This window comes from Amblyraja radiata, chromosome 11 (genome assembly GCF_010909765.2).
Source record: "Amblyraja radiata isolate CabotCenter1 chromosome 11, sAmbRad1.1.pri, whole genome shotgun sequence".
NCBI lineage: Eukaryota > Metazoa > Chordata > Chondrichthyes > Rajiformes > Rajidae > Amblyraja > Amblyraja radiata.
In genome coordinates, this window is record NC_045966.1 from 25,414,989 (window position 1) to 25,441,555 (window position 26,567).

The 26,567-nt window shown below is 43.6% G+C and overlaps 2 protein-coding genes across 2 annotated transcripts in view; one reads left to right on the forward strand and one right to left on the reverse strand.

The window, feature by feature from the left end:
• Positions 1-3,025: 3,025 nt before the first annotated feature.
• On the reverse strand, positions 3,026-7,933 carry LOC116978441 (toll-like receptor 13). The gene has a single exon (XM_033029571.1). The coding sequence runs from the start codon at positions 7,931-7,933 to the stop codon at positions 5,030-5,032; it is 2,904 nt and encodes a 967-aa protein (XP_032885462.1). The 3' UTR covers positions 3,026-5,029.
• The window catches only part of arhgef37 (Rho guanine nucleotide exchange factor 37), a 111,239-nt gene continuing 91,035 nt past the window's right edge, over positions 6,364-26,567 (forward strand). Inside the window, exons 1-3 of the mRNA XM_033029573.1 lie at positions 6,364-6,499; positions 13,103-13,210; positions 13,535-13,714. The gene's annotated coding sequence lies outside the window, so the exon portion shown is untranslated. The remainder of the gene's footprint in view (positions 6,500-13,102; positions 13,211-13,534; positions 13,715-26,567) is intronic.

Genomic DNA, 26,567 nt, shown 5'->3' on the forward strand with positions numbered 1-26,567 from the left:
GCCTTGACTGCTCGCACCGCTGCTTACAACTCCGGCCTGGCATCCGGCAATATGGACGACTACAAGGAAGAGTCCGATCGATTGCGAAGGGCGTTGAAGGACGCAAAAAGGAGGTACAGGGACAGGATGGAGTCGCCAGATGGAGCAGCAGGACACCAGGCGCCTTTGGCAGGGGCTACGGAATATAACTAAATACCGGAGCAGCCCCCCCTCAACCGGAAGTGGCGGCACCTCCCTAGCTGATAATCTGAACTCATTCTACGCACAATTCGAGAAGGGCAAAATCACCCCTAGCTCACCGGCTAAAAACAAAACCGCTGGCTAGCGAGGCTGGAGGGAGGTCCACTGCTGGGGATGTGCACACATTCTCGGTGACCGAGCACGACGTGAGGAGGGCTCTGACGCATATGAACACGAGAAAAGCTGTAGGCCCAGATGGTATATCTGGGCGAGTACTAAAGTCTTGTGCTACTCAGCTAGCTCCAGTGCTCACGACAATATTCAACCTCTCCCAGGCCAAGTCCGTTGTCCCTGTCTGCTTCAAAAGATCCACCATTGTTCCAGTGCCAAAGAATGCCTCTCCAGCTTGCTTGAATGACTACCAACCAGTAGCCCACACCTCGGTAGTCATGAAATGCTTCGACAGGCTAATCAAGAACCACATCTGCACCTTCCTCCCTCCCACCATGGACCCGCTGCAGTTTGCATACCGTTCAAACAGAACCACGGACGATGCAGTCTCCCAGGTTCTGCACACCACTCTCTCTCACCTTGACAGCCAGAAGGGGGGCTATGTGAGGATGCTGTTCATTGACTTCAGTTCAGCTTTCAATTTGATAATCCCCACCAGACTGGCTGAGAAGCTGCTGAAACTGGGGCTTAACACTCCCCTGTGTGCCTGGGTCCTGGACTTTCTCACCGCCAGGCCCCAGGTGGTCAAGATGGGGAGAAATATATCCAACCCCCTCACCCTGAACACAGGATCCCCCCCAAGGTTGTGTCCTTAGCCCCCTACTGTACTCCCTGTACACACATGACTGTGTGGCCAGGGTCAGCTCCAATTCCATCATCAAGTTTGCTGATGACACTGTGGTGGTGGGCCTGATCTAAGATAACGATGAGAAGGCCTACCGGGAGGAGGTGGCTGATCTGGCACTCTGGTGTTAGGACAACAGCCTCCTCTTGAATGTCACAAAAACTAAGGAGCTGATTGTGGACTTTAGAAGGGCACAACATCCGAGGACGTACACGCCACTGGAGATAAATGGGACTACTGTGGATAGGGTGAGCTGCTTTAAATACCTGGGAGTCCACATCACAGAAGATCTGACATGGACAATACACACTGTCGCACTGGTGAGTAAGGCAAGGCAGCGCCTTTACCTCCTCAGGCAGCTGAGGATATTCAGAGTCTCTCTCCCTTCAGTGCTTCTACTCTGGGGCTGTGGAAAGCATCTTGTTCGGCACCATCACAAACTGGTTTGGGAACAGCTCTGCCAAGGACAGGAAGTCTCTGCAGAGAGTAGTGCGTTCGGCCGAACACACTATGGGAACTACACTCGCCCCCCTGCAGGACCTATACACCAGGAGGTGCAGATCCAGAGCCTGCAACATTATGGGGGACCTCTACCACTCCAGCAATGGACTGTTCCAGCTGCTACGGTCAGGTAAACTCCTCCGCTGTCATGCTGCGAAAACAGAGAGGATGAGACGGAGTTTCTTCCAACAGGCCATCAGGACTGTAAACTCTTATCTCAACAGAGACTAATTTACTGTACTAATTTACTGTTGTGTTGTGTCTTTTCGAACATGTAAATACTGATTCTGTTCTGTTTTGTTCTGTAGCTTTGGCACTATCTGCAGGCATTGCCACTTTCATTTCACAGCACATCTTGTATGTGTATGTGACAAATAAAGTTGACTTGACTTTACAAAGATATAAGTGTGTGCAAATCATGGAATATTAACATGTCATTGTAATAGGTAATTAAGAAACCAAATTGAATTTTATATCTATTTCAAGGAAAATAGTTTAGTTTTTAGTTTAGAGATACAGGCCCTTCAGCCCATCAATTCCACGCCACCCAGCAATCCCCATACAATACACACTAGGGACAAATCACAATTTTTTTCCCGAAAGCCAAATGAACCTACAAACCTGTACATCTTTGCAATGAGTGAGGAAATCAGAGCACCCAGTGAACGCCCACACAGTCATGGGGAGAACGTACAAACTACGCACAGACAGCACCCAAAGTCAGGATCGAACCTGGATCTCTGGCGCTGTAAGGCAGCAACTCTACCGTTGCGCCACCGTGTCGAAGTACAAGGATAACAAATTATTTCTACAGTTGTGTAAAAGCCATGATGTTACCACACATGAAGTATTGTGTACTACATTGCTTCCTTCACCAAAAGCAAAATATACGTGCCCTAGTTGTGAAACGAGAAAGGTTTTGCAATGCGAGGACTTTGTATGAGGAAGAAATTGAATAGATTAGGGTTAAGTTTGTTGGAGTTCAGAAGAATGATATGTTATATGCTACGTAGATAGTGTTTTCTTGGAAACTTGTAATATTTGAAGGTTTAACTTGGCTGATGCTAAAAATATGTTTCCCTTGGCTTGAGAGTCCACACCACGCCAAACTGTCAGGATAAGCATTCAGATATTTAGGATCAAGATGACATTTTTTTTAATTGAATTTGAGTGATGTATATCATAGGAATTCTTTACTTCAGACGTGTAGACAAAGAGTATTTTCAGGTCTGAAGTTGACAGATTTTAAGTATAATGCAGTATGGGGATAGCATACGGAAATAGAGTTTATTCAATATACCAACCATTGTCTAGCGATGGGCCTGATAACTACAGTTTCTCTTATTTCATGTCCCCATGTTTAAGCTGTTTTGAAAGTGCAAGATAATAATAACAATGTAAAAATTCGTGAATTTTAAATATCAGTTTGCATTTAATATTTTTTATTTATTGACAATACATCAAAGACAATGTAATCTTACTAAGCAAAAGACAAAAAAAAAAAATCACTTTATCCACATTGACTGACATATTCAATGTGGGTATCTCTACAAGAATAATGAACCAATTGTGCCACACAGTTTGTGCTTTCGGTTTTGCACTGATTATAAAGATATAATGTAACTTGAGTGCAAAGTTAATTGAAACACATGTAGACAAGTGGAGCAAGATATGTTCCAACTTCTTTAACTTTACAGTAACCACAATCCAGCTGCAGCTCGTGCAAAGCCAATCTGTCTAGATATAGTAATATACTGACATTAAATATTAACCAATGTTCAAATGGCAGTGTGCGGTGCTTTATGCAGATCTATTAACCAGACGTACTGAGTTTTTTGTAGTCAAAAACCAATATGAAATTGTCAAGATCATTTGAAACTGGCAGCTCTACATCTCCCTCTGCTGATACTGATCTTATGCTGATATCTATTCCATAATTACATGTAAACTAAGTCCATAAAAGGCAAGAAAGTTCATTGGTGTATTTTTAATGGGGAATGCTGTTTTATACTTAAGCTCTTTTGCAATAACATAATTGAAGGAAAATTGGATGGTTCTATTGTTCAGTATATTGACAGTGTGATTGAACATTTGTGTTAACATTTGATTTTGGTAATTTATAAAAACCGGTGAAAACTGTAGAATTATTGGTGTTAGTAATTGGTGTTGATTTCAGCACATATTGATATTGCACCAAAATGCCTTAGATGAAGCATCAATATGGCTTAAAAATGAATGAATTTCCAATTATCTCCATACTTTAGCTGAGGCTGCAATTTTGAATGGCAATTTCTGAAAATGTAAGTACTAGTTTTAATTTATGTTTATTGGGATATTTTTTTAAGGTATAAACATTCTGTATGTTTGTCAGATGATAGAGAACAGAGAATTTTTGAGGGGTGCTGATGGTAAAGACCAAGTTACAGACTAACAGTTCCACATGTCACAGTTCCTTCTGCCTTTGAAGCTGTAAGTTGAGATTTAGAGCTTTATATTTTCCTTACTTTAAAGACAGAAAGCCTTCATTGTTGCTCTCAACCAGAGTTGTATTCCTATGGCCTAATTCTTGAGGTTGAGTAACAATCCATTATTAATCTTGCATTGACTCGTACGTAAAAGCACATCCTCCTTCAGTTCATGTGTAACTGTTCAGACAACCAAAGAATAGCTTGCTCAAATTTGATGCAATTTGTTGAGTGGGGGCTCATGACTAATTTTTGTTTTGAGGACCATTGTAAATGTGTAACAGATCACCATTAAACTTAAGCATTTTTGTAGGGGACTGACATTTCATGATACAATCATTTTTCTTACACAGGAACCGGTAAAACCAACATAATTACCATGGTAGTAAATTCAAAGCAGTTCATGAAGTTGCCTATCACCATTTCCCTTTCATTTGTACATCTATTCACAATGGCTAGAGTCAGATATAATATTAATTGGTCTGTGTATTACTTAACTCTGTTTACACCATTTAAATGGCCTTCCTTGGGTAAACTATGCTGAATTTTAGAATCTAAGTCATTGATGTTAAATTAAACCTTGGATCTGGATAAACTTGAATCGGAATTGGGATCATCTTATTGGAAGACATTATTCAAAAAAGAGGAACCGGAGTAAACATCCATTTATATACAATTTAATCTAACTAAATATGTGCAAAGCGTTTAAGTAAAATCCTGTAATAGTACACAATACCTCAGGCATCTCAAGAAAGGACAATATATTTTGTCCAAAATTTGTTTTGAATAATATTCAAAAGCTGGAAGTTGAGAGGCCAGCCCAGAATCATGATGTGATAGGAGCAGAATTAGACCATTCGGCCCATCAAATCTACTCCGCCATTCAATCATTCACCATTTTACATGCAATGAAATGTAAAATTACAATTGGGAGTTCTAGGATTTTGACCAAAGGAGGCTGGTCGACTTTAGCCAAGAAAATGCAATTAAAAAGAAATACTAAGTGCAAGTTGTTTTAGTTGGAGAATTAAACATCTGCAGAAAGTAGATGTTCGGTGGTGACTGACATTGAATCTGCATCAAGCCCTGCAAGGATATGGCCTTTTGCTTCTTCTCTATTACTTGCATTCAATGCTACACGAAGTTTATGCCAAAACAGAGCAGCCTCTTCGGGTTGTTGAGTCCACTGCAAATATGTTGTTTTTTTCACAATTTTCCTCATTCTGTGATAAGGGGAGAGTTGATGCGACTGTATATCCTCCAAAAAGACCAAGATCAGTACATCTTTCTGCTCATCAAAAAGCCGAAAGCTCGCCACCTGAATTTCTTTCGAACACCATTCACTCTCTAAATATTTGTGACTTATTACACAAATTGTTTTCCTACTCATATAAATGCTGTCCACAATATTATCAATGATTGCTTTCCCAGGTTCGAAATCGCGATGGTGGAGACATAACTTACATTCATTATCGCCTTCCAGATTTGGCAACAGTTGGTTTAATACCCATTGTTCATCATGGGTGTTATATGAAACAAAGGCATCATACATATATCTTCCATCCTGTCGTCCCTTGTGCTTTTTGTCAGAAATGAATGCTAAGAATAGGTAGTAGGCATACACAATGTGCCACCTCCAAAAGTGATAGGTAAAACTTACCATTATTGTCATTATTATAACTGAAAACGATGAAACATAAAGAACAAATCCATAATGTACAAGACAAGAAGCGGAATTAAAACCAATTAATTTCTTCCCCTTGAGATTAGGTGGGTAAGCACATGTGAAGTGATCAAAGTATATCACTTGGGTCTTATTGTCCAAAAGTGACCAATTTAGAAACCAAGAATTGTCACATGCGCACAGAAATGGGTTATCCCGAAGATCCAAAAACGTCAGTGAAGGTACAGCTTCTAAATGTGTTCTGTTTACCAGGCCAATTCGGTTACCCGCAGCTCTCAGAAGATTCAATTTGTTCAGTTTTGAATACATCAGAAGATCTAGATTTTCAAGGCCAACTTTGTTGAGATGAAGTTCACTCAGGGCAGGCAAATGCTGAAACAGATTGGGACTAATGGATTGGAAGGGATTGTTGCCTATGTCCACGTAAGAAATATTCGGCACATAGCGAAAGACACTAGGACTAATATAACGAAGAGCAGTATTTCCTGCATGGAGTTCTTTCAAAGAATATAAACCATCGAAAAAATTTGAAGGAATGTTCTGGAGACCGTTCCCAGCCTGGCTGTTCACCGCGAGATGATGCAAGGACCTGAGAGAAGTGAACGGAGGTTTGTCAAGCCTCTGCGAAGACGGGTAGAAGAGATGGTTATCAAATAGTTGAAGATCCGCCAAGGATTCAACTCCTGAAAACACATCGAGTCTCAGAATATCGGCCGTAAGTTTGTTGGATCCCAACAGCAAATGTGTTAAATTCGACAGCCCTTGAAAACTCCCGTTCTTCAGGCTGGAAATCTGATTGTCGATCAAGTTAAGGTAATGTAAGTTCTGCAAATAAATGAACGTGTGCACCTCAATAGAGCTCAGTTTGTTACACCTGAGATTAAGAAAGTTCAGACTCTTCAGATCTGAAGAGAAGTTGGCTATTGCGAACAAATAATTGTTTCCTAGCTCTAGTTCCCTTAATTGAAAAAGACCAGAAAATGAAAGTGAGCCAATTTTAGTGAGTTTATTTCCAGCGAGAGACAACCGTTTCAGTTTGACGAGAGTATTGAAATCTTGAGGGTTAATACGGTTAATTTGATTGAAACTGAGATCCAGATTTTCTAGATTGTTGGCATCCAAAATTGCTTTCGGAACCAAAGTAAATTTGTTGCTAGCGAGGGACAGCCTCCTTAAAGAAATTAATCCCTTGAATAAAGAAGGTGAAGTCGAGCTTAATTTATTCATTGTTAAATCCAAGTCCTGTAAATTAACGCACGAGGAAAACACGGTGTCGTTTAAAGCACCGAAACCATTTCCTCTCAGATGTAAAGCTGTTAAATTCTGATACAATTTACAGATTTTCAGCAGGAGGGGATCAGTGGTCTTCAGTTGTAAGTCATTTAGTTCAATGTATTCAAGTGGCGCACCTGTTATGTTTGTCAGAAGCGCAAGTATCTTAGATGGTTGCTCGCGAATCCCCCCGAGAGCTAACTTTTTCATTTTTTTAAAAAACATTGCATCTTCAACGTGGAATACGATCGACTCATTGCCTCCCGCAGACGAAAGATCCAGAGAGAGGAGGTTGCCGAGGACTGATGAAGTTATGTTAAATACCACGAAAGGATTTTTTGACAGATCCAGGTCCTTCAGGGTTTCTGGCACACGAGTAATATTCTGCGTGGCGAAACTGAGTAGACCATTGTTCTGTAACTGCAGCTTTTCCACAGCAACAGCGTTAAATATATGATTCACATCCGCCAATCGATGCAACTTGTTGGAGGTTAAATTGATCGTCCTTACGTTTAGCAAGCCAGCAAACGCATCAACATCAACCCGCTCAATTAGGTTGTCGTTTAATAAGAGAGTGCTGAGCTTTCCCAAGCCATCCAGCATGCTCCGGGTTAATATAGTCAGCTTATTATAACCAAGGTTCAAAAACAGTAGATTTTTGATAGATGCAAAAGTCTCCTCTGCAATATCGCTGACATTGTTCTTTGAAATGTTCAATACTTGCAATTGAGTCAAATGGTCGAAGCTGGTTTTCTCTAGCCTCGCGATTCTGTTGTCAGATAAGTCCAGGTTTTCTGTATTTTTCGGAATGTATCCTGGGATTTTGTCCAACTTCATCTTGTAACACAGTACTTTTAGATTCGTGCCGACAAGCAAAGAACCGTGCACCTGACAATCATGCAGCGAGAAACCCGTCACCTGCACATCCAAATAGTGACTTAAAGCGAAAACTAGCAAAAGCTTTTTAAAATGCATGGTTATAGGATTTCACGAAAGGTCACTGGAGCGTACATCCGCACCCACGTGACCGAAAATTTTAACTGGGGGACAAGCGTCACTTCCAGTACATGTTAGTGGAAAACACGCACTTTCACACCCGTTAAAAACATCGAAAACGGCCAGTTTTTGAGCTGCAATTAAGTGAGCCAGTCGGGGTGACCGTGAGGAACAGCGACCTAAATTTACAGTCCAAAAAAAAGATAGAAACTAAGGTAAATACAAGAGGGAGCTGAAGGGGCAAAATAAGCGGAAGTTGATTGCGGACATTTTTCGTGGAGATTTAAAGATCCAAAATATCGGGAATTATCGCGTTTGCTCGCTGCATTTCATCACGTGGCATTATTGGCTTTGTTATCTTTATTCATTTGTTAGATGAAAAGTATTAAAAGTTAGAAATCCTTCAGTAAAATTGCAAAATCGCCCATGGTTCTCGGGTGGGTTTTAACATGAAAAATGAACACGCTTCTGAAGCTACATTTACCATTTAATTAATCGTAAACTTGCATCTGAGTAAAATTTATTTCCAAACGCATTGAGAGTTTACGATAATTTAAATGGTAAATGGAGCTTCAGAAGCGTTTTCATTTTCATGTTAAAACCCACCCGAGAACCATGGGCGGTTTTGCAATTTTACTGACGGATTTCTAACTTTTAATACTTTTCATCTAACAAATGAATAAAGATAACAAAGTCAATAATGCCACTTTTGATGAAATGCAGCGAGCAAACGCGATAATTCCCGATATTTTGGATCTTTAAATCTCCACGAAAAATGTCCGCAATCAACTTCCGCCGTTTTTACACCTTCAGCTCCCTCTTGTATTTACCTTAGTTTCTATCATTTTTTTGGACTGTAAATTTAGGTCGCTGTGCCTCACGGTCACCCCGACTGGCTCAGTTAATTGCAGCTCAAAAACTGGCCGTTTTCGATGTTTTTAACGGGTGTGAAAGTGCGTGTTTTCCCATTCACTAACATGTACTGGAAGTGACGCTTGTCCCCCAGTTACAATTTTCGGTCACGTGAGTGGGGATTTACGCACCAGTGACCTTTCGTGAAATCACCCTATTGTTAGGACCACTGAATAACCAACAACGAGTTTATAACGAGCTTCCGCACTTTACACGAAACCACACCCAGCTTAATGCCCACATTTGTTATATTCCTTTCTGCGTTGCCTTCCGCATTGAATAAAGTGATACTGGAATTTACGTTGAGCAAAACACGAAGTGCTGAAGGAACACTGCGGGTCAGGCAACAGCTGTGGAAGGAATGGACAAGGGACGTTTCGGGTCGGGACCCTTCTAGATATCTTTATTATTGAGATTGTGCGTGAACTTCACCTAACTAGTTCTTGTTCTTCCTCATACAAGGATCTCGCCACAAGGGTCCTTCGCCACAAGGGTCCATTCATCGTTCTAAGCCTAAAAGCCTTCATAATTTAAGAGTTTTGTTAAAATAATTCCTAGCATGACCTTTGTGGCTGACGTTGATTTCATTTGGTAAAACACAACGTGCTGGAGTAACTCAGCAGTCAGGGAGCATCTCTGGAGGTCTTATGAACAAGTGCCCAGACCCAAAACATTGCCAATCCATATCTTCTAGAGATGCCATGTTCCCGCTGAGTTACTCTAATACTTTGTCTTTTGCTCAACATTCCAGCATCTCCAGTTTCTTGTGTCTCTGTTTTATTTCCTGAATTGAGGTCTACTCATGTATTTTAACATGGGATAATTAATGATCTCCAGCCAATGAAGGGACTTGACAAGGCAAGCTAGTTGAGAACTGTTGGAGGTCAGGTTCTCTTGTCTACAGTTAAAACACACACCCATGGACAAGTACATAGATGCCTACTTATACTATCAACATTTTGACCATACACAGACACACTACGTTCACATACCCACAGAGACAGAAAAACACACTGCTCTTGGTCACACCCCACACCAGAAATCACTGTCACATTCAGCACTGCTTCCTTTCCCCAAAACAGAAAAATTATCCTGGGTTTAGGGAACAGAGCAGAGGATGTGATGATAAACCTTGCTGTCTTTCAAAAAGTATGGACTGCTTGACTCTACTTGCACCGCATCCCCATTTCACTCTTGATTCTGGTCTGTAGCCTGTGCCAGCTTAACACTTGTAGTTCCCTACGGTATGAGAATGGAAAGTGGTGTGCAAAGCAAATGAATTTAGGAGCATTCAGTAGTACTGTGTCTTGAACTACCCTTCTAATTTTGCTATTAAGATGAACACAAACGTGGAGACTATCGGCAATATTTATTTGAAGATCAATTTGCACTGGGTGCACATGGATGGGGTGGAGGGAACAGTTATGGACACTTTTCAATAAGCAATACAGACATAGAGAATAAAAATATTACATGGTGGCAACTTAATAGAAGAACTACAATTAAATGCATAGAAGAAAAGACAAACAAATAACCATAATGAATAAGGGGTATCCTTTCAAAGTTAAAAATTGAGCAATTAAAAAGAGAATTGAAATATTAAGAGGACCTGGTGGCAAGTTTACACTGGGAGAACAGAAAGTTATAAGTTACAAAATCCTCAGTCAGCAAATTAGTTTAGAGCTACAGCATGGAAATAGGACCTTCGGCCCACCGAGTCCACAGACTATCATCCGTTCGTACACACTAGTTACATCTCTTCCACATGCTACACTCTAGTGACAAATTTTGGAGGCCAAATTAGCATATAAACCCACATGTCTTTGGCATGTGGGTGGAAACCAGAGCATTTGGAGGAAACCACAAGGCCCAATGGAGAACGTGCAAACTCCACACAGACAGCATCCGAGGTTTGATTGAACACATGTCTGGCGCTGTGAGTGTGCAGCACTACCAGTTGTGATGCTGTGCCACCCTATGAAGGCAGTTGGGGAATTATATTAAAATGAATTTCAAGTAATCAAAGAAAAAGATCCTGTAGCAGAAATGAAAAGTTCATGAACTTTCTGCGTCAGGCTTGGTTGCAGAACAATGGTCAAGGCCAATTGCCTGATAAGAGTTTGAAGAAACATGTATCAAGGACTTTCTTGGCACTGTAGTCACCATCTGCTTCCCGTGGAATAAGACTTTATGAAATACATTGTCAAATAGGTTATGAAGTGTCAGTAGAGTTAGAGGGTGAGATGACAAAGCAAATGAGATTAATAACAATTGGGGAAATGCCCTGGGATACCAGTGGGAGGTTGGACAGAAGGAATATACACATGGCAGATAGGAAGAAAGTATTCAAAACAAATTTGACATAATATAAACATTATCACAGTAACCTTTGTTTGTCAATTTCTACCACTCCCATAGCACTTCCTCTTTAAGTTTCTCTTTGTGCAGTAGTCAAGCTTTATTTGACTCTCATCGCGTTTACATAAATGTGGATGCTGAACATATATAACTTTTAAAAAAGTTTTGGTGTCGTTTGTATGTTATTTGTAAATGTTCATTCTGTTTGTTTTGGTGTCCAAGCTGAATTACAATAATGACACAATTGACATGAGTTTACTGATTGAAAACCTGATCAATTTACTAGATGCTACGTAGAAAGCATTTTATTGGGATATGTCACAGCATGGTTTAGGAACAGCTTCATCCAAGACTGCAAGAAATTGCAGAGAACTGTGGATGTAGCCCAGACCATCACACAAACCAACTTTCCTTCCATTTACACTTCATGCTGCCTCGGCAAGACCGTCAGCATAATCGAGGACGAGTCTCACCTCAATCATTCGCTCTTCTCCCCTCTCCCATCAGGCAAGATGTGCAGAAGTGTGAAAACGCACACCTCCAGACTCAGGGACAGTTTCTTCCCAGCTGTTACCAGACAACTGAACCATCCTATCAACAACTAGAGAACAGTCCTGAACTACTATCTACCTCGTTGGAGACCCTCGAGCTATCTTTAATTGGACTTTACTGGACTATCTTGCACTAAACTTTTTACCCTCCATCAGCTATCTGTACACTGTGGATTTAATTCATCTTTTGATTCAAAAGGCATCTGCACCCTGTTAATTTGAGGAAGTGTCACGCTGAATAAAAGCAATGGTGAAATTTAATTTGTGAATTTAAGAAACTTCCTTTATGAAAACCTATGAGTGAAACTGATGATAAAATCAGCATTTAATACTGAATCAAATTATAATATTACGAGTAATTCACAGAAGGAAAGGAAGCAGCAACAGAGGGGTGAGGAGAGGGAGAGGGGGAGGAGAGAGGGGTGGGGGAGGGGAGGAGAGAGGGGAGGGGGAGAGAGGTGTGGGGGAGGGGGGAGGGAGGGGAGGAGGAAGATGGGGTAGGGGAGATAGGGGGAAGAGTGTGGAGGGAGGGGGAAGAGTGGGAGGGGGAAGGGGTGGGGGGAGAAAGGGAAGGGGATGGGGGAGGGAAGGGGGGTGGGCGGGAGAGGGGTGAGGAGAGGGAGATGGAGAGGGGGAGGAGATGGGTGGGGGAGGGGAAGGAGAGAGGGATGGGGAGGGGAGAGAGGGGGGTGGGTGGGTGGATGGGTGGATGGATGGATGGATGGATGGGTGGATGGGTGGGTGGGTGGGTGGGTGGGTGGGTGGATGGGTGGATGGGTGGATGGATGGATGGATGGATGGATGGATGGATGGATGGATGGATGGATGGATGGATGGATGGATGGATGGATGGATGGATGGATGGATGGATGGATGGATGGATGGAGCAAGTATTTTACACAGAGGTTGGTGAGAGCCTGGAATGTATTGCTGGGGCTGGTGGTGGAGCCAGGTATGACAGTGGCATTTGAGAAACCTTTAGAAAGGCACATAGATACGCAGGGAGTGGTGGGATATGGATTATATGCAGGCAGCTAGGTCTGGCATCATGTTTGGTGCAGATCTTTACGACATATTGTTGCAGATTTATTTTTAATCCAGAGAAACTATGGAGAGGAACCCTGGATGGGCTGATTTTGAAGTTTGCAATAGATATGAATTGATCACAACTCCTTGGTGTTATCACTGACCTAACCCCTTTAAATTCCTTAAACTCCTTAATTCAATCACTGACCTAACCCCTTTAAATTCCCATTTGCTGATCTGGCAAACCCCACCATAGAGGAAATGGAAGATGTACTCAAGTACATTCCCTATATTATTGCAGGGTGTGAAATCTGAGGGAAATACCACAAGTCCTGGAATTTAAACAGGCCCAGAAACTCCTGGAATCAGGGCTGGCAGCATCTACACAGAGAAAGAATTAACTATTCAGGTCAGTAATGTATTTTGATAAAATATCACCAACTGTTATGTTTGTTCTATTTGCAGACACTTTGAGATAGAGAAAGATTTTATTAAAAATATGCATCGTATTTTTGAAGCAAGCAGAAAGTCGAATTTATATTTTCCTTGTTATTCTTACAAATGCGTTGAGATAGATTAAGGCTATTGTATGATGTTGGCAGTTATAGCATTATATAATATAAACCAAGTAATAAGGCAGAAAATTAGTCTTTTATTTTCAGACTCTAGGCTGTAAGAAAGACGTCTGCCTTGCATTGTTTCTGCCTGATAACATATTCAAATGCGGTTTCAGGTAACTATTGAGAAAAACCTGTTGGGCAACATTACTTGCTGGAAGAATGAAGTATTTTGTGTACCTTATTTAAAACTATAGTCATGCTGAAAGCTCTTTCAATTTGCTGAATGACGAGATATTTATGCAAAGTCTGCTATTAACTGAACGTAAGGAACCAGTGCAACCACGTTCGAAACGGTAAGATTTTTTTGTTTGCTCTCCCGGCCTGAACCTTTTTATAATATTACTGTCACCGTAATTTAGCGATGACATATTTTATGCGTATATAACATTCTTCTTGAAAGAATGAATTGGGCACCAGATCTTCTGCATGTTTGGCTGACCCTTTGTTTATTGAAGTGAGTTAAATAGTAACTAGAGAAACCTATTCACAGGTCCTTTAAGTTTCAAAGACTGCTTTCATTTTTGCTGCAATCTAATGCCTGTAAAATCAAAATCATACTACTTTATGTGAACAGTTTAAAAAACATTCTTAAAACATGCAGTTATTTCATAATGTGATTTGCTAACCAAGGTATCCCACTTCCAGACCCCTTTCAATGTTGCACATTAACTAAACACTTATTTAGATTCAGATTCAGATTCGATCAGATTCAATCTTTATTCTCATTGTGCAATGTACAGTACAGAGACTTAGTTTAGTTTATTGTCATGTATACGGAAGTACAGTTAAAAGTGTTGAGTTGCGCACTGTACAGTTAACATACATATACATATACATAAGACTATACATAATAATAATAATAATAATAATAATAATAATATATTTTATTGTCATTGCACATAAGCGCAACGAGATTTGGTATGCAGCTTCCAACCGATGTCATAACATAAATAACTAATAACATTTGGATTTAGATATCCCGAGAACATGGATTGTAAAAAGAACAGTAAAACAGTCAAAACAGTTCAACAGACTAAAGTGCAGATGTGTCTGTGCGACGTGACCATCCGAGGGAGACAGTCCAGGGGGGATGGGGGGCACTCAGCAGCAAAGATCCTATAGCGGAGCAAGATGGATTACTCTCACGCAAACGTGTAGTACGCTCATGGGCGGATTCATGGGCGATTTTATGACTCATTTTAGCAACCTGCCCCCGCCATCTTGTTCCGCCATCTTGTTTCGCCATTTTGCTCCGCCCTCTTGCTTCCGGCCAAAGATTGGATCCGCAGCGGGGAGAAGGAGTGCGGGGCCCGGGGCAGCGAGGAGAGAGAGTGCGGGGCAGCGGGGAGAAGGAGTGCGGGGCCCGGGGCAGCGAGGAGAGGGATTGCGGGGCAGCGGGGAGAAGGAGTGCACGACCCGGGGCAGCGAGGAGAGAGAGTGCGGGGCAGCGGGGAGAAGGAGTGCGCGGCCCGGGGCAGCGAGGAGAGGGATTGCGGGGCAGCGGGGAGAAGGAGTGCACGGCCCGGGGCAGCGAGGAGAGAGAGTGCGGGGCAGCGGGGAGAAGGAGTGCGGGGCAGCGGGGAGAAGGAGTGCGGGGACCGGGGCAGCGAGGAGAGAGAGTGCGGGGCAGCGGGGAGAAGGAGTGCGGGGCAGCGGGGAGAAGGAGTGCGGGGACCGGGGCAGCGAGGAGAGAGAGTGCGGGGCAGCGGGGAGAAGGAGTGCGGGGCCCGGGGCAGCGAGGAGAGAGAGTGCGGGGCAACGGGGAGAAGGAGTGCGGGGCCCGGGGCAGCGGGGAGAAGGAGTGCGCGGCCCGGGGCAGCGAGGAGAGAGAGTGCGGGGCAGCGGGGAGAAGGAGTGCGGGGACCGGGGCAGCGGGGAGAAGGAGTGCGGGGCAGCGGGGAGAAGGAGTGCGGGGCAGCGGGGAGAAGGAGTGCGGGGCCCGGGGCAGCGGGAAGAGAGAGTGCGGGGCCCGGGGTAGCGGGGAGAAGGAGTGCGGGGCCCGGGGTAGCGGGGAGAAGGAGTGCGGGGCAGCGGGGAGAGAGAGTGCGGGGCCCGGGTGCAGCGGGGAGAAGGAGTGTGGGCAGCGGGGAGAGGAGAGTGCGGGGCCAGGGCAGCGGAAGAGAGAGTGCGGGGCCCGGGGGTTAGCGGGGAGATGGGGAGAAGAGTGCGGGGCCCAGGGTAGCGGGAGAGACGAGTGCGGGGCGGAGTGCCAGCGGGGAGAGAGAGTGCCGGGTGCCCGGGGGTACGCGAAGGAGAACAGGGCTGTGCGCGGCCCGGGGCCAGCGGAGGAGAGAGAGTGCGGTGGCAGCGGGTGAGAAGGAGTGCGGGGCCCGGGGCAAGCGAGGCGAGAGAGTGCGGGGCCCGGGGTAGCGGGGAGAGAGAGGTGCGGGGCAGCGCGGGAGAGGGATTGTGCGCGGCACCCGGGGAAGCGAGGAGAGAGAGTGCGGGGCCCGGGGCAGCGGGGAGAGAGAATGTGGGGCCTGGGGCAACGGGAGAGGGAGAGGGGCATAGGAGGGGGGGAGACATTGTAGTGAGGGGGCAGGCGGGGGAGTACCGGGGGGGGGGGATAAGGCCTAGTGTGTGTGAAGTTGCGGGGAGGTTTACAATGTTTCTTATTTAATGTCCCTTGTCTAATCTGAAATAAAGTTCATTATTGGATCAGAAGAAATATAATTGTGTGTGTTTTATGATTATATACATTTATATAATTTTCATGTATGTGTGTTTATAAACATTTTATTCTTTAACAAGAATTAACAGAATTATGAACTAACAGAAATATTAATCTAACCCTATATCACGCACAAAAAGTTCCGCAATGTCAATCACCCTGCGAGTCGGGTCGGTTCCGGTTACTACAAAATCAACTCAAACACTGCTTGTGAACCATTTAAAAAGAAATGATTTAAAAAACATTAAAAAAGACAATTACCAGAATCAAATGTTATTGTTGACAAGAAGTATGAACTGACAGATTTATGAATCTAACCCACACAAACTGTTGCCCCACAACATTGATTACAGTGCGAGTCGGGTCGGGTCAGGTAGGCTCAGGTTACTAAAATGGGCGTGGAAAAATGCCCATGATCCCCTCCATAGCGTACTACACGTCAGTCCATTGCATTTCGCAGGAGTAGCCTATCTTGCTCCGCTATAAGATCTTTGCTCAGCAGGGCCGGTTCAGAGCCGCTATAGCTCTGGGAATGAAGCTGTTCCTGAGTTTGGAGGTTCAGGCGTAGAAGGCCTTGTAACGTCTGCCGGAGGGAAGTAGTTCGAACAGTCCATTACAAGGGTGTGAGGAGTCTTTATGGATGCTGACGGCCTTCCTGAGGCACCGTGTGTAGCGATGTTACAACATTTTGAGTTTTTTTAAATCAAGTCTTTAATTTATCCCATCAGATAAAGCATAAAAATAAGTTTAATTTGACACCTAATTCACTTTCATATCTTCAGTATTAAAAATGTTATGGCAATTTTCATACTCCGAAATTGGCATCTTGTTCCCTATTGCTTTTTCATTGACAACACAAAAGCTGTGATCGAGAACATTTAAAAGCCCATAACTTTCTTAAAATTTAAGAGAACTGAAAGAAATTTTCAGTTATTTTAGATTGAAGCATTCTGAAACAAATATGAACCAATCTTACTTAGATGACTTGAAATTAAAACATATAATTAGTTAGTTACCTAATTGTAGCTAATTACAAAATTTTATTACTAGATCTAAACATCGATCCATTTCTTAAGAATAGATTAACATTTTTTAATAGCCTAAGTGTCCAAATAACATTCACACAAGAATTCAGAATATAACATAATTTTAAAATCTAATTGTCATGGGTTTATAGGCCAAATGGAAGGAATTTAATGTTTAATACCTGTAAATTAATGACGATTTAAATCAACTTGCCTGTGAGATTTTCTGGAACGGGACCATTTGGAACGTTGAGGTTGCTGTGATTTTAGTCCCCATATCGGCAGCAAATACACTGCCGGTTCTTCGGGGGGAAAAATCACCGTTTCGCAACTTAAAATGTGAATTAAATGCATCTTAAGAAACACTTTTATACAGAAAAATAAACTACTTTCTTTTACCTGTCCCCTATATAAAATCCGGCCCCGTTGTTGGCATTGACAGCTTCAGAAGCTGATTTTAAAATCACTCCAGCGATTAACTTGTCGGGCGGATTTTTTTTAAAAACACACAAAACGGCCGTCGGAACGATTCTTTAGCAAAAACTTGCTCTCCAACAAATATAATCCAGGACCAGGTCGGAAAGAAACCGCGTTTTAACCCCGCCCCCCCTCAAACACGCCAAACACGAACTCATCATTGATCTCAGACGTAAGGCACAACCCAAGACCCCCCTACTCATCTCAGGCGAACCCATATCCACCACTGACTCATTCAAATTTCTTGGCACTCACATAAGCAATAACCTCAAATGGAAAATCAATTCAAATCACGTACAAAAAAGCCAACCAAAGACTCTTCTTCCTCCGCCAGCTCAAGAAGTTTAGAGTAAGGAAACACCTCCTAACAAATTCTACACAGCCATCATCCAAAGCATGCTCACTTCATCAATTACAGTCTGGTTCAGCAGTTTAGACACTCACTCCCGTAATAAATTACAACGCATAGTTAACAAAGCATCCAAAATCATCAGCACTCCCCTTCCATCAATAGAATCACTCCATCACAAACGGTCCGTGTCAAGGGTGAAGAAAATCATCTCTGATCCCTCCCACCCAGCTCACCACATCTTCCACCTGCTGCCATCAGGAAGGCGCTACAGCTCACTGCCCGCCAAGACATCTCGATTTAAAAACAGTTTTTACCCACACGCAATCCGAATTCTGAACACACTATGATAACAGCACATATCCTCCCCATGCATGTACTGTATATTGTATGATGTTGTGTTTTATGTTATGTTTGACGGGAATCAGCCTACCTTGTAACATCCTGTACTGAACCTGAATTCCACCAGCTTGACTGTGTGGTCATTAAATAATTTAATCTAATCTAAAATCGCGCACACGACCAGTGGCAGAATTGAAGCGCTGCTGAAGGTAAGTATTGTAACATACCTACTGTCAAGTCTTCTAATGTTTTTGCAGATTCCCCGCTTGAAAGGGATTTGATTTATCTACCCCGAAATGATGAACTGGATTCACTCAGACCAAATAATTCTTTTCCACCTTTTATTTTTATTTTATTTTGGCAGATTAGTCTTTAGCAGTTTTTAGCAGTTTTAGTCTTTACCAGTTTTGGTCTTTATCAGCTTTGGCCTTTATCAGGTGAAAAACCGGCTGCCAATCGGGTCTGTAGAAAATCAGTCCTGCTTGCCTTTTCTGGCTATCGCGGCAGTCTTTTTGGACAGTCCTTTTGATTTACTGTTCAAGTTTTGCTGCTCGCAAGTCTCTTGTATCTTCTTCACTGGCTTCTGGTGCTGTGTGCCCTTTTGACCCCCAGGCAGAACTCGGCAGGCTGGGGTTCCGCCCACTTTAATCACTGTCTCGTGATTTCAATGTAGTATTTCTCTGCACCTGTTTTTCATTTTAGTTTGACTTGACACCTACCGTGTGTGGTAGATGCCCTCCAAGGCTGGTAGCTGTGCCCCAATAATCCTCTGCGCTCTGTGGACGACGCACTGAAGAGCTCTCCTCTCCGCCTCCGTGCAGCTGAGATACCACACAGAGATGCCATACGTTAATATGCTCTCTGTGGTGCAGCGGTAGAAGGTTGTCAGCAGCTGTTGGGGCAGACCAGTCTTTTTTAATGTCCTCAGGAAGAACAGTCGTTGCTGTGCCTTCTTGACCAGCGCAGCGGTGTTGGAGGACCATGTGAGGTCCTCTGAAATGTGTGTGCCCAGAAACTTAAAGCTGGACACTCTCTCCACACTTTCCCTGTAGATGGAGATTGGGGCGTATTCTCCATTATAGGACCTCCTGAAATCAATAATCAGCTCCTTGGTCTTGGAGGTGTTTAGTGACAAGTTGTTATGTGCGCACCAGTCCGCCAGGTTCTGCACCTCCGCTCTGTATTTTGTTTCATCACCGTTGGTGATCAGCCCAATCACTGTTGTGTCGTCTGCAAACTTGACGATGGTGTTGGTGTTGGTACAGGAACACAGTCGTGAGTGAAGAGGGAGTAGAGCATGGGGCTTAGTACACAGCCCTGTGGTGTGCCGGTGCTCAGGGTGATAGTGGAGGACAGGTGCGGGCCCAGTCTCACTGCCTGCGGTCGCTCCGTCAGAAAGTTCAGGATCAAATAGCATATCGGCGAGCTGAGGCCTAGCTGGTGGAGTTTGGTGGTGAGCTTGGTGGGGATGACCGTATTGAATGCAGAGCTATAGTCAATGAAGAGCATTCTCACATATGTGCCCTGTCTATCCAGGTGAGTCAGGACAGTGTGAAGAGCCAGAGAGATGGCATCCTACATGATTACAATGATTCCATCCATGGATTACAGAACACAAAGGGTATAAAATTCAGTGCAAGATAAAGTCCGATTAAAGATAGTTCAAAGGTCTCCAATGAGGTCAGGATCGCACTATAGCTGGTGAGTGGACGGATGGTTCAATTGCCTGGTAACAGCTGGGAAGAAACTGTCCCTGAATCTGGAGGTTTGCATTTTCAAACTGCTGTACCTCTTGACTGATGAGAGAGGGTAGAAGAGGGAGTGACCGGGGTGAGACTGGTCCTTGATTATGCAGGCGGCCTGTCCAAGGCAGTGTGACGTGTTGATGGAGTCAATGGAAGGGATGTTAGTTTGTGTGATGGTCTGGGCTATTTGATAATTGGCAAGCATTTCTTGAATAAATACCCAAGAGCAGGAACTCACTTGGTAAAAGATTGCCTGACTTGAGTTCTTTCTATTGTTGCATTGATTCAGTTTGTTGCCTGACCTTTCGTACTTATTTCAAATCAGGGATTTTTAATTGCATTGAGATACATTCTTACCTATATAATCAATAAACTTTCTAGACCATGATTGCCAGTTGGTTCCTTTGACATCCATCTAAAAATGATAGCCTGGATGTTTTGCATTGATTACATGTAAAGGGATATTTAGGATACTTTGAACAGAATCCTTCCCTGCTTTACTGAATGTACAAACTATATCAGTGACAGAGTTAGTAACGCTATTCTGTTTCAGAAAGTTCTGGTTTCAAACTCCATTGCAGTGTGCTTAACATAAAATCTTGGCTGATATTTTAGTACATTACTGAGGGAGTGTTGTTTTGTTAGAGCTGCAGTCTTGCATGTATTCTCAGATGGATACAAAAAGTTCCATGGCACTACTTTGATCAGTGGAGGTTTCCTCTGAATCCAACTAGCTCAACAGGCCAGTCAGCATCCATGAAAGAAGAGTGATGGTCAAAATTTTGGGTAGGCCATGGATTGCATCAGGATTGAGAGTCTAGAGGGAGGATAGGCAGTACAGAGAAGTGAGAGGAGGGGTGAGATAGGAGCTGGCAAGTGACAGGTAGTTCCAGGTGTGGAGAGGTTGATGGGCAGATGGAGCCAGCTGGGAAGGGAGGGATGAGGATGGAGATAGTGATAGAGGTTGGGAGGTGATAGTGAAGACAATAAAGGGCTGCAGATTATGGTCTGAGCTGGACACATCCAAGTGGAACCTTGGGGAACTAAACATGTTATAATATGTATATAATATGTATAATATGAAATTCAAACCAGGTCTCAGAGTGCAGAAATAGAACCTTTGGCCCACCATGCTGATCATCAAGCAGGATTCCATACCAGTCCTAAGTACCTGCACTCGGTCTAAAGCCTTCCATACCTTAGTGATTCAAGCGTTCAAGCAGACAAAAATGCTGGAGAAATTCAGCGGGTAGGCAGCATCTATGGAGTGAAGGAATAGGTGATGTTTTGGGACGAGACCCTTCCACAGACTGATGTGGGGGGGGGGGGGGAGGGAAGAAGAAAGGAAGATGCGGAGACAGTAGGCTGTGGGAGAGCTGGGAAGGGGAGGGGAAGGAGCCTCAACACCTATTCCTTCACTCCATAGATGCTGCTTCACCCGCTGAGTTTCTTCAGCATTTTTGTCTACCTTCGATTTTTCCAGCATCTGCAGATCTTTCTTAAACAAGCGTTCAAGCAGATACTTCTTAAACATTGTTAGAATCTCTGCTTCTACCACCCCTGTGCGCAGTGTATCCACCCTCTGACTGAAAAAAACTCAACTTGAGTCCTTTAACTTATTTTATGCCCTCTAGTTTTAGACATTTTGCCAGTTGGGTGGTATGGAGGTGCAGTGGTAGAGTCGCTGCTTACAGCGCTAGCGACCTGGGTTCAATCCTGACTATGGGTGCTGGCTGTACAGAATTTGTATGTTCTCACCGTGAGCTGCGTGGATTTTTTCCGATGCAGTTTTCTCTGCACGGGTTTTCTCCCCGTGATCTGAGTGGATTTTCTCTGGGATCTCGGTTTCCTCCTACACTCTAAAGACATAGAGGTTTGTAGGCTAATTGGTTTGGTAAATTTGTAAATTGTCCCGTGTTAATGTGCGGGGATCGCTGATCAGCGCGGACTCGGTGAGCCAAAGGGCCTGTTTCCACTCTGTATCTCCAAACTAAATTAAATTAAACTAAACATGAACACTGAAGTCAACAACTAAAGTCTGGGGGATTGGTGCAACTCAAGCATGTTAATTTGCAAACAAGCTCAAGGTAGTGTTTCTAATCCCCCAGGCTTTAGTTGTTAACTTCTAATTCGTGTTTAGTTTAGTTTAATTTAGCGTAGAGATACAGCGCGGAAACAGGCCCTTCAGCCCACCGAGTCTGCGCCAACCAGCGATCCCCGCACACTAACTATGCACAATTTACAATTTTATTGAGGCCATTTAGCCTGCAAACCTCTACATCTTTAGAGTGTAGGAGGAAACCGGAGATCCTGGAGAAAACCCACTCAGGTCATGGGGACAACGTACAACTCTGTACAGACAGCAACCATAGTCAGGATAAAACCCAGGTCTCTGGTGCTGTAAGGCAGCAACTATACCGCTGCGCCATCGTGCCGTAGTTCATGTTTTCAGATAAGATATAAAAGAGAGATAATAAAGAAAAGGTGGAGCATCATAATGATTCCAGAAAAAATGTGCATTTCATTTTATTGATTGTCCTGCTTAGCAATAAAGTTCCCAATAAGTTCAGGGAAACATATCTGAGCCCACACACTGGGACTGCTGAACGTGAGGAAGTGGAATGGAATGCTTTCCTTAATCAACTAAGGAATTAAACAAAAGGGCAGGGCAATTATGTATATAAATAGCAGCTAAACCACAGATGAAGTATTGCTTAAGTACTCTTCAGGAGAATTCAAGGACATTTACAAGAATATTGCCAGAAATGGAGAATTGGACATGAATCTTAAATCTACAAACTCTCCCATCCTAAAGGACAAGGGGAGCAGCTGGATGTGTGCATCACATCGAATCCTGATGGAAAAATTATCATCATTCTTTCAGTAATGCTGAATCATCTCCATATATATACAAGAGAAAGAATCAAGTCAAGCCAAGTCAAGTGAGTTTATTGTCATGTGTCCCAGATAGGACAATGAAATTCTTGCTTGCTGCAGCACAACAGAATATTTTAGGCATAAGTACAGATCAGATCAGATCAGTGTGACCATATACCATAGAATATATATATATACACACACATAAATACACAGATAAAGTGCAAGAGGCTGTTATAGTTCATAGTTTGATTGAAGTTGTGTTTAATAGTCTGATGGCTGTGGGGAAGTAGCTGTTCCTGAACCTGGATGTTGCAGATTTCAGGCTTCTGTACCTTCTACCTGATGGCACCAGAGAGATGAGTGTGTGGCCAGGATGGTGTGGGTCTTTGATGATGTTGGCAGCCTTTTTGAGGCAGCGCCTGCGATAGATTCCCTCGATGGTAGGGAGGGAGGTCAAAGCCGATGATGGACTGGGCAGTGTTTACAACTTTTTGTAGCCTTTCCCGCTCCTGGACGCTCAGGTTGCTTTACCAAGCCACGATGCAACCAGTCAGCATGCTCTCTACTGTGCACCTGTGGAAGTTCGAGAGAGTCCTCCTTGACATACCGACTCTCTGTAATCTTCTCAGGAAGTAGAGGCGCTGATGTGCTTTCTTTATGATTGCATCAGTGTTCTGGGACCAGGAGAGATCTTCGGAAATATGCACGCCCAGGAATTTGAAGTTCTTGACCCTTTCCACCATTGACTCTTTGATTTAAACGAGACTGTGGGTCCCCATTCTACCCCTTTTGAAGTCTACAATCAGTTCCTTGGTTTTGCTGGTGTTGAGAGCCAGGTTATTGTGCTGGCACCATTTGGTCAATCGGTCAATCTCACTTCTATACTCTGACTCGTCCCCATCAGTGATACGCCCCACAACAGTGGTGTTGTCGGCGAACTTGATGATGGAGTTCGCACTATGTCCGGCTAGGCAGTCATTAGTATAGAGTGAGTACAGCAGGGGGCTGAGCACGCAGCCTTGAGGTGCTCCTGTGATGATTGTTATCGAGGATGACACATTTCCACCAATACGGACAGACTGTGGTCTGTGAATGAGGAAGTCGAGGATCCAATTGCAGAGGGATGTGCAGAGACCTAGATCTAAGAGCTTGGTAACCAGCTTGGAGGGGATGATGGTATTAAATGCCGAGCTGTAGTCAATGAATAACAGCCTGACATATGAGTTTTTGTTGTCCAAGTGGTCCAGAACGGAGTGGAGAGCCAGTGAGATCGCATCCACCGTTGATCTGTTGTGGCGGTAAGCGAACTGCAGTGGGTCCTGGTTTTCGTCGAGGTAGGAGTTGATTTGCGCCATGATCAACCTCGCAAAGCACTTCATCACCACAGACGTTAGTGCTACTGATCGATAGTCATTGAGGCACGTCACCTTGCTCTTCTTGGCTGTAATATCAATGAAATAGTATTATTACAGTTGCTTTTCATGTTGCACATCATATTTGTTTGGATGCTTCTGGTGAAACGGGAAGGAATTCCTTTTTAATTTACTTTTGGCTCGAAACTAGCTTGGCATGGCATCATCAGACTGTGTTCCAATGCTTTCGAGGTGGAAAAATCTGCACATTCAGCTTTTAAACACCCTTTAAATTTGAAAGATATGGAGACTCCAACACAACTTACAACCCAACGATATGAACAATAAATTCCCTGATTTTAGGTAAACAATCCCCCCGTTTCCTCCTCTCTTTCCTGTGCTCTACCTGGATGCATACCCATTTACTCCTTTCCCCTTTCAGCTATATTCCTTCCTCTGGCTGCATATTTCATGCCTTCTATCGTTATCTCCTGATCTCGCACTTGTACTATTTTAATCTATGGACTTTTCCAACCGTCTGCCAATTAATCCTGTCTCCACCACAACCACCCCCCCCACCCCCCCATCTCCCTCACCTGAATCTGCATCTGACTCGCCTGACTGTGCCCTACAAAGAAAAATGTTCGAGAACAATGGGAACATTGTCTGGGATGATTGTATAATGACTAACAAAGCAGCCATTGAAGATTTAGATAGAAGGCTGCAAGATTATAGACACCAATAAATTAATGGGCGAGACTGAAATTTTGGAGGTTCTAAAGCAGATGAATTGAAAACCAAGTCAAATCAACTTTATTTGTCATATACACATACAAGATGTGCAGTGAAATGAAAGTAGCAATGCCTGCGGATTGTGCAAAAACTACAAAACTGAATAGGACAGAATCAGTATTTACATTTTAGAAAATATTTTTTTACAAAAGACACAACACAACGGTAAAATAGTACAGTAAATTAGTCCCTGGTGAGATAAGAGTTTACAGTCCTGATGGCCTGTGGGAAGAAACTCTGTCTCATCCTCTCTGGTTTCACAGCATGACAGCGGAGGCGTTTGCCTGACTGTAACAGCTGGAACAGTCCGTTGCTGGGGTGGTAGGGGTCCCCCATGATGTTGCTGGCTCTGGTTCTGCACCTCCTGGTGTAAAGGTCCTGCAGGGCGACGAGTGTAGTTCCCATAGTGTGCTCGGTTGAATGCACTATTCTCTGCAGAGCCATCCTGTCCTGTCCTGGGCAGAGCTGTTCCCAAACCAGTTTGTGATGTTGCCGGACAAGATGCTTTCTACATCCTTTCGAGGATGTAACTAGTAGAGTGGATAAGGGAGAACCAGTGGATGTGTTATATCTGGACTTTCAGAAGGCTTTCGACAAGGTCCCACATAATAGACTAGTATACAAACTTAAAGCTCACGGTATTGGGGGTTCAGTATTGATGTGGATAGAGAACTGGCAAACAGGAAGCAAAGAGTAGGAGTAAATGGGTCCTTTTCAGATTGGCAGGCAGTGACTAGTGGGGTACCGCAAGGCTCAGTGCTGGGACCCCAGCTATTTACAATATATATTAATGATTTGGACGAGGGAATTGAATGCAACATCTCCAAGTTTGCGGATGACACGAAGCTGGGGGGCAGTGTTAGCTGTGGGGAGGATGCTAGGAGGCTGCAAGGTGACTTGGATAGGCTGGGTGAGTGGGCAAATGCATGGCAGATGCAGTATAATGTGGATAAATGTGAGGTTTGGTGACAAAAACAGGAAAGTAGACTTGTAACCTAAACATTTGGCCGATTAGGAAAAGGGGAGATGCAACGAGACCTGGGTGTCATGGTACACCAGTCATTGAAAGTAGGCATGCAGGTGCAGCAGGCAGTGAAGAAAGCGAATGGTATGTTGGCATTCATAGCAAAAGGATTTGAGTATAGGAGCAGGGAGATTCTACTGCAGTTGTACAGGGTCTTGGTGAGACCACACCTGGAGTATTGCGTACAGTTTTGGTCTCCAAGTCTGAGGAAAGACATTCTTGCCATAGAGGGAGTACAGAGAAGGTTCACCAGACTGATTACTGGGATGTCAGGACTTTCATATGAAGAAAGACTGGATAGACTCGGCTTGTACTCGCTAGAATTTAGAAGATTGACGAAGGATCTTATAGAAACTTACAACATTCTTAAGGGGTTCGACAGGCTAGATGCAGGAAGATTGTTCCCGATGTTGGGGAAGTCTAGGACAAGGGGGTCACAGTTTAAGGATAAAGGGGAAATCCTTTAGGACCGAGATGAGAAAAACATTT

Excerpts from the sequence above, each read along its gene's own strand:
- LOC116978441 (XM_033029571.1), bottom strand. The coding sequence starts at position 7,933 with ATGCATTTTAAAAAGCTTTTGCTAGTTTTCGCTTTAAGTCACTATTTG.